This window comes from Miscanthus floridulus, chromosome 1 (assembly GCF_019320115.1).
Source record: "Miscanthus floridulus cultivar M001 chromosome 1, ASM1932011v1, whole genome shotgun sequence".
Classification (NCBI taxonomy): Eukaryota; Viridiplantae; Streptophyta; class Magnoliopsida; order Poales; family Poaceae; genus Miscanthus; species Miscanthus floridulus.
Window position 1 is genome coordinate 113,036,925 of NC_089580.1, and position 9,212 is coordinate 113,046,136.

A 9,212-nucleotide genomic window follows, 5' to 3' on the forward strand; every position below is an offset into this window, starting at 1 on the left:
TTTGGGCTTTGTCATTAATTCAGTGGAGTTGGTGTTGGAGCCTAAACTGGAGCAAAAAATACATAAGGGTCAGTTATAGGATGCAAAGTTGAAAGACATAGCGGAGAACATAGTGATTGGTAAGGCACCAGGTTTCCATATGGATGATAATGGAACTCTGTGGTTTGGGAAAAGACTATGTGGGCCACAGGATAAGGCTATACGAGAGGCAATTCTTCATGAGGCACATGAGTCTGCTTATTCTATTCATCCTGGAAGTACCAAGATGTATTTGGATTTGAAGGAAAAGTATTGGTGGTACGGACTAAAGAGAGATGTTGATGAATAGGTTGCTTTATGTTATACATGTCAAAGAGTCAAAGCTAGACATCAAAGACCTATAGGATTGCTGCAACCAATGAAGATACCTGAGTGGAAGTGGGAAGAAGTTGGTATAGATTTTATTGTTGGGTTACCACACACTCAGAGAGGTTATGATTCAATATGGGTGATAGTGGATTAGTTAACTAAAGTTGCTCACTTCTTACTGGTCAAGACTACCTATACTGGTCCCCAATTGGCTGCATTATATATGGAGAGGAGTGTGTCTACATGGAGTTCCCAAGAAAGTTGTGTCTGATCGAGGTACTCAATTTACATCTCATTTTTGGCAGCAAGTACATAGTTCGTTGGGAACCAAGTTGAATTTTAGCACAACATATCATCCATAGACGGATGGACAAACTGAAAGGATTAATCAAATTTTGGAGGATATGTTGAGAGCTTGTGCATTACAGTATGGTGCAAGTTGGGAAAAGAGTTTGTCTTATGCAGAGTTCTCATATAACAACAGTTATCAGAAGAGTCTCAATATGGCACCTTTCAAAGCTTTGTATGGACGAAAGTGTAGAACCCCGTTGTTTTGGAATCAAACGGGAGAAACTCAAGTGTTCGGACCAGATGTTTTAAGAGATGCAGAAGAGCAAGTAAGGATGATCAGAGATAACTTGAGAGTGGCTCAGTCTTGATAGAAGAGTTATGCAGACACTAGGAGAAGAGAATTGGTTTTCAAAGTAGGTGAATATGTTTACCTAAAAGTGTCACCTATGAGAAGTGTGAGAAGATTTAACATGAAGGGAAAGTTAGCACCAAGGTATATTGGGCCTTTCAAGATTTTAGAGAGACATGGTGAAGTAGCTTATCAGTTGAAATTGCCTGAGAGTTTATTAGGTGTACATGATGTGTTCCATGTGTCTCAACTAAAGAAGTGTTTGCTTGTACCCGAGGAGCAGATACCGTTAGAAGAGCTTACAGTTAAAGAAGATCTCACATATGAGGAGTTCCCGGTAAGGATTTTGGAGACGGCAAAAAGAGTTACAAGGAGCCGAGTTATAAAGATGTGTAAGGTTTAGTGGAATTGGTATGCAGAAGATGAGGCTACTTAGGAAAGAGAAGAGGATTTAAGGAAAATGTACCCACAATTATTTGAGTAAGCATTGTCCGAATCTTGAGGACGAGATTCCTTTTAAGCGGGGTAGAATTGTAACACCCTAAAATTTGCATATTTTTGAAATAGGAGAAAATGAGTAATTATGCATTTTGTGGGAATTTGAGTTAGGGAAAATAATAAATTTGATTAAATTAAAATCAAATGTAGGTTCACAATCATGCATGTGCATTCATGCCACTGCATATCATTTTGTATTGCTTGGTTTGAAGTCGGATTCTAAATCAATTTGAATCTGCATTTTGAATTTGCTTTGGAAAAATAGAAAAAGGAAAAATGGATTTATCTTCCTCCCTCTCCTTTCGGTCCAGTCGGCCTGCCTTTCTTTTCCCGCGTGGCCTTATTTCTCCATCGGCCTAGCTAGCCATTTGGTTTCCCCCCGCTCAGGCCGAACCTAGCATGTCGGCCTGCCTCGCTTGCGGCCATGCCTGCGCCCGCTCCGCAAGGCCCATCAACGTGCTCTCGGCCCAACCAGACACCGTGCCCGTGTGTCCTCTCTGCTCACTGACTGTCCTGGCCCACCAGTTAGGTGCTCCATCTTCTTCCTTGCATCGTGTCCAAGCCGGACACATCTCGTTGTCGCCATCCGATTCTGCGCTGGCTACGAGAGCATCGTTGCCGTGCTACCCAAGCCCCCCCCCCCCCCCGCGCCCTTAAATAGCAGCCCAAGCCGCGCCGCCTCTCTACCTCATCTCACGGCAAGGTCTTCGCCCACGTAAGCCCACAGCCGTGCCTCGCCTTAGCGCCGCTGTGAGAGCCACCGTTCGTCGAACGTCGTGTCGTCGGCGTTGCTTCCCGCTCATTGCTCTTGGGTCCAATGAGTTCCCCACTCCCTCCTCTCCCTCCCAGACTTCTTCTTTCGTCGAACCGAGCATCGTAGACCAAAAACTAAAAGCTCTGGCGAGCCATCCATGGCGCCGCCGCCGTTACCCCACCGGAGGTCCTGTTCTGGCCAGGCTTCCTCTCTCTTTCGCCCGGATGAATCCCAGCCGTTCAAATCTAATCCAATGGCCCAAGACCGAAGATACCCCTTCGCTGCCAGTTTTTCAAAAACACCCTTACATTTATTTGTGACTTAACTCGTAGTCCAAAGCGTGTTTCCTAATTCTGTTTTCTTTTTGTAAAAGCGTATTTTTGTTCAGTTAGATTGAAAATACGTTTTTAGTTATTTACAATTTTGCCACTAGATTTGTTTTAGCCATAAAATCTCCGTTTTAACTCCGATTTGATCTGTTCAAGTTGCGTTAGGTTTGTAATTTCATAATCTACATGTTCATACTACTATTAAGTAGGTTTTCAACTTTTAAAATTCGAGGTTAGATTTAATCTATTATTTTACTATAGGAAATCTTGTTTTATTCATAACTTCCTTGTTTTAGCTTCGATTTTTGTGATCTTCGCTTCCGTGTGTTCATTGCGAGACGTAGATTCATTTTCCAAACTTTTCATCTTGATTTTATGCTGTTGGAGTACTATTCTAATCTATAGCTTTTGTTTGCAATGCATGATTGCTCCTGGATGCTTGTATGTTGCTGTGATTATCGAGTATAGACGGTGAGCAATTCGTGGGAGATCATGGGTATTACTTTGAAGAGCAGGATCAGCAGGAGTATTGTGCTCAAGGCAAGTATAACATGGGATCATCCTTGTTTCCTATTCATGTTAATTCATTAAATTCATGTTGCATGTGTCACCTTGATAGGGCACCCCTAGTATTGAACTCGTACCTTGTCACCTACATGATATGTGTTGGGTAGCTCTGCTAGTGCTCAATTAAACCATGATCTTGTAACTTGACTAATGGTATATGCAATAAACATTAAAATATGACTTTTTAGCAACTTGGAAACAGGGGCTAGAGTGTTTAGCTACTTTCTAAATGCTTCAGATTCCTCTCCCTAAGGACTTATCTGTAAGTGATCATCTGGGACTTACAGTACAGCTGTGAGGGCTACATGGCTCTGGCTTTAGCTCAGTATGAGGAACTTTTCTAGCTTGTTAGTGGTTACCTTTATTGGCGTAAGAATGGCTTGACAAATCAGGTATAGTGCGGCCTCTGTCCCCTTGAGTATAGGCTGCGCGTCATTGTGCCATCGGGAAGGGGGGCTATCTGTTTGCCGAGTGAATCTAATGGCCCTAACTTGTTAGACGTACCTTTGAAAGGCTTCATAGTGACCCCTGCCTGCTCACCTTGGAAGTGTTTTGGGAGTTATAAACCTAGGCATATGGGTATCATGACTCACAGTGAAAGTGTATAACCTCTATAGAGTGTAAAACAGGTATATCAGCCGTGCTCACGGTCACGAGCGGCCTTAGAACATTTACGAAATGGATGAATAGTAAGTAATATCTATTTATGCTATTCATTATTCATGTTTACATTGATCATGTGTTTTGCTTTGGGAATTGAAACAACTTGTTGCTACTCTTAAGCTAAAATTATGACAACTAAAAGCTGAATGCTGCTAAACCTGTGTCAAGCCTTTTGAGCCTCATGAACCCTATGTTACACTTGTTGAGTACGACATGTACTTATGCCTATTTATTTTCTTTATTTGGATAAAAATCCTAGATGGGTAACAGATGGCTATGGGTATGATGATTTTCCTGAGGACTTCTAGACTTGTGGTCAACCAGTCAACGTCCCTATGAAATGGAGCTTCCGCGAGAGATCTTTTCGTTATACTTTTGCTATATCTATGTGAAGACTCTGTCTTAATATTTGTGATGTAATAAACAATTGTGATGATACCATTTATAATTTGTCGGCTTATGTGTGTGACTGATCTCTAGGTGCACATAAGATTTTGCACTCCATTTTATCCTTAAAATTGGGTGTGACAGCTTCAAGTCTTGCAACCGGTGCAAAGGTCTTTCCAAAATCCAACCCTTCAACTTGAGAGAATCCTTTTGCAACTAGCCTTGCCTTGTTCCTCACAACAATGCCTTGATCATCTTGCTTGTTGTAGAACACCCACTTTGTTCCTATGACTCTTGCATCTTGTGGTTGCTCTTCAAGTGTCCAAACTTCATTGTAGGTGAAGTTGTTCAATTCTTCATGCATGGCATTTATCCAATCTAGATCTTGAAGAGCTTCTTCTACATTCTTAGGTTGAATGCAAGAAACAAACGAGTGATGTTCAACAAATAAAGCAAGTTTTTGAGAGCGAGTCATTACACCCTTTGAAGGACTCCCTATGATGAGATCTTGAGGATGTGCTTGAAGTAGAGGTGAATTTCTTCTATCAACCACTTGAGGAGGAGGTTGTGGAGCATCAACCTCTTCTGCCTGCACCACCATTTGATCATGGGAGACATGAGTGTCTTCATTTTCTACTCTCCCATCTTTGTCATAATCTTGTGGCACATTTGATGAAGAGGGTGGATCAATCACATGTACTTCATCTTCATCATCTTTAGGCTTGATGTCTCCAACCAGAATGTTCTTCATGGCCTCCGTCAATGGTTCATCACCTACATCATCAAGATTCTCATGTGCTCCTTGGGAGCCGTTAGATTCATCAAACTCAACATCATATGTTTATTCTACCAAGATGTTGGCATGGTTGAATACTCTATATGCTTTGGACTTCAATGAGTAACCAATAGGAAAACCAATATCACAACATCTTTGGAACTTCCCTAGGTGTTGCCACTTCCTATAGATGTAGCATTTGCAACCAAACACCTAGAAGAATGAGACATCCAGCTTCTTCCCATTGAGCAACTCATAAGGGGTCTTGCCAAGAAACTTTTGAAGAAATAGGCGGTTGGATGCATAGCATGCGGTGTTGATAGCTTCCGCCCATATATATTGAGGTGTGTTGTACTCATCAAGCATTGTTCTTGCAAGAGTGATTAATGTCTGGTTCTTTCTCTCTACTACACCATTTTGTTGAGGAGTGTAGGTTGCGGAGACCTCATGCTTGATCCCAACTTCATCACAATATGCTTCAATGTTTGTGTTGTCAAATTCTTTCCCATTGTCACTTTTTATCTTCTTGAGCTTCACTTCAAATTCATTTTGTGCTCTCTTGGGAAACTTCTTGAAACATGCCGCAACTTCAGTCTTGTCATGAAGGAAGAACACCCAAGTGTATCTAGAGTAGTCATCAACTATCACAAGACAATAGAGGTTGCCTCCCAAACTCTTGTAAGTTGTTAGTCCAAATAGATCCATATGGAGAAGCTCTAGCACTCTTGTTGTTGACATGTAAGCTTTGGTTGGATGAGTGTTTGCAACTTGCTTGCCGGCTTGACATACACTACAAAGCTTGTCCTTCTCAAAATTCGCATCCTTCAAATCTCTCACCAACTCATTCTTCATTAACTTCTTGAGTGAGCTCATCCCAACAAGTGCAAGTCTTCTATGCCAAAGCCACCCAAGTGATGTTTTGGTGAACAAGCATGTCTTCAAGTTTGCATCTTCAGAGGTGAAATCCATTAGATATAGGTTGTTGTATCTAAAGCCCTTGAATATAACTTGATCATCATCTTTCTTTGACACAACCACTTCCTTCTCGGTGAACAAACATTGAAAGCCAAGATCACACAATTGACCAACATATAGCAAGTTGAAGCTCAATGAAGCAACATATAGCACATTTGATATTGAGTGATCATTTGATATTGAAACTTGCCCAACCCTTGTACTTTGCCCTTTGAATTGTCACCAAATGTAATTCTTTCTTGACCATCCACATCTTCATCTAGTGAGGTGAACATACGAGGATCACTGGTCATATGTTGAGTGCAACCACTATCAATAACCCAATGACTTTCACCGGTATTGTAGTTCACCTACACACACACACACGAGATCAAGCTTGTTGTTTAGGGACCCAAACTTGATGAGGGCCCTTGACTTTCTCAACTAGTGACTTAGCAACCCAAATTTGCTTAAGCCTATTCTTGTTTGGTGGACCTAAGAACATGACTTTCATCTTTCCTCTAGAATCCATTCTAAGCATGTAGTGAGCATTGAAAGCAAAGGGTCTAGCATGCTTGGGCAAGGGTTGTAGTTGTGGAGTTTCACACTCATGAGCAAAATGACCTTCTTGTCCACACTCAAAGCATCTATTTGGCTTCGGCTTTGACTTGTATTGTTGATGTTGAGCTTTAGCCTTCTTCTCTTGATTTGACAAGAATCCAATACAACTTCTATCCATTTTCATCACGATGTTCATTAGTAGCTCACTTTGAAGATATTGGCCTCTTGTGAACTTGCTTAAACCGATCTTGAGATGTTCCTTCTCCAACTTGAGTTTCTTGTTCTCTTCTCTAAGTTCATCATTATTCTTCTCCATCTTAAGTCTCTTGTTCTCTTCTCTAAGCATCTCATTCTCAAGAGCCATATCATGATCAATGTCAAGATTCTCTATCACAATTGTGTTGGTGGTTGATAGCTTTTCAAGATCCTTCTTGAGCTTTTCATTCTCATTCTTGAGCTTGACATAATCACCATAGTTGTCAGACTCAACCACTTTCTTGCCTTTGCTACTAGAACCTTGCTCAATGCTCTCAACAATCAAGTCATCACATGATGTGGCTATATCAATCTTAACAACATTGTTAGTAGCATCATGCGGTTCATTCGACAATAACTCATGAGAAAGAACAAGATTGTCATGATTAATCTTGAGATTGGTGTACTCTTCTTTTAGCAAGTTGTAACTAGTAGTGAGCTCATTGTGTATCCCCTCAAGTTTATCATGTTTTTCTCTAAGCACCCTTTTAGAGGTTTTGAGCTCCTTGAGTTTGGATGACACAATTTTATTCTCTTCTCTAAGCTCATCACTAGCTTTTTCGGCTATGTCATACTTTGATAAGAGTGAGTCATTCTCAAGTTCTAGCTTCTCATTTTTAGCACTTGTCTTTCTAATGATTTTAGTGTATTGGCTTAGCAATTTGATAAGATCGTCATAAGAAGGTGATTCAAATCCTTCATCACTATTACTACCATTCTCATCATCACTAGCATTGTCATCACCACTACTATCATCATCATTTTGTACCTTTTGTTCACCCTTGGCCATGAGGCATAGGTGTGTAGAGGATGATGGCAATGGTGTCGGTGGAGATAGTGAAGAGCCAATCACAAGAGTGGCCACCTTCTCCTTCTCATTTTCACTTTCATCATCGGATGAGCCACTTGATGATTCAATGTCCATGAGCCAACCACCAACAATATAAGCCTTGCCATTCTTCTTCTTATTATAAAATTCCTTCTTCTTGTATGGCTTGTTCTTCTTCTTCTCATCATCATCATCACTTGGGTCATCTTTCTTGTACTTGTCCTTCTTGGGTTTGTGGCATTGATGATGACTAAGATCTCCATAATTGTAGCAATCCATTTTAGAGATGGGCTTCCTTCTACTACTAGTGAAGAATTTCTTCTTCTTGCCATCAAACTTGACACTATTCTTGTTTAGCTTCTTGAGCATCTTGGCAATTTTTCTCACCATGAGAGCAAGGTTTGAATCATCAATCTCGTCACCACTTGAGCTATCATGATCAACTTTTGCTTTGCCCCTCTTTTCTTGGCTAGCCTTGAATGCCAAATCATTCTTCTTGGTGGAAGAAGAGCCATCTTGTGGAGTGATGTGCATGTACATCTCATGTGCATTGATCTTTGCAAATATTTGAGTTGGCATAGTAGTGGAAGATCACCTTGATGAAGCACGGTCATAATATGCCCATACTTGCCAATGGGGAGGACACTCAAGATCTTTCTCACAACATTGGATGGTTGCATTTGAGTGAGCCCAAGCCCATTGACCTCCTCTATAAGAACATTCAAGCAATAATACATTTCATAAGCACTTTCACTAGGAAGCATTTCAAATGAATTAAGCTTCTTCATCACAAGGTGATAGCGTTCCTCATGCTCACTCTTGGTTCCCTCATGGAGCGCACAAATGTCCGACCATAGTGAATGGGTGTCTTTGTGGTTCCGCACACGATTAAAGACATCCTTGCAAAGGCCTCTAAAATGGGTGTTTCTAGTCTTTGCATTCCACTTCACGTAGTGAACCTCATGACCTTGAGGGTTGGTGGGATCCTTAGGTTTTGGGAAGCCTTGTGAGGTGGCTCTAAGCACTCCAACATCTAAAGCCTCTAGGTACACCTCCATGTGAATTTTCCAATAAGGAAAATCATATCCCTCAAAGATGGGAGGGGGTCCATCCCCGTGGGACATCTTGCTCTAGGTGGTTAAGCCTAATTTAAGGAGCACGAGGCTCCAATACCAATTGGAAGGATCAAGATGCCCAAGAGGGGGGTGAATTGGGCTAATTCTAATTTTTTTTGCAATAATCGAGCCCTACACTTAGCCCATTTCACCCCCTTGTGCCTAGAAGTGTTTCTATTGTTCTACCACACAAAAGTTTTGCACCCTAGGTTCCAATCCTACTCTAGCATGGCAATTCTAAAAATGTAAAGACATGAATTGAATTGGTCAAATGTAAATGCTCAAAGTAAAGAGAGGGAGAGTAACACGGCGATGTTTTTCTGAGGTATCAGAGAGTTGCCACTCCCCACTAGTCCTCGTTGGAGCACCCGCACAAGAGTGTGGCTCCCCCTTGATCCACGCAAGGGTCAAGTGCTCTCTACAGGCTGATTCTTTGATGCTCAATCATGGTGAATCGCTCACAACCACTCACAAGACGACTTGGGTCATCCACAAGCTTCACCGAATGATCACCATGCTTCCAATCACCACCGAGAC

At 41.5% G+C, this 9,212-nt stretch overlaps 1 protein-coding gene across 1 annotated transcript in view; it reads right to left on the bottom strand.

Moving 5' to 3' along the window:
* Positions 1–7,950, bottom strand: part of LOC136461596 (protein gar2-like) — a 94,918-nt gene extending 86,968 nt beyond the window's left edge. Inside the window, exons 1-2 of the mRNA XM_066460881.1 lie at positions 7,446–7,950; positions 6,684–6,863 (exon numbers count right to left, since the gene is read on the bottom strand). Of these exons, the coding sequence (XP_066316978.1) occupies positions 6,684–6,863; positions 7,446–7,950 (685 nt within the window). The remainder of the gene's footprint in view (positions 1–6,683; positions 6,864–7,445) is intronic.
* Positions 7,951–9,212: the final 1,262 nt, after the last annotated feature.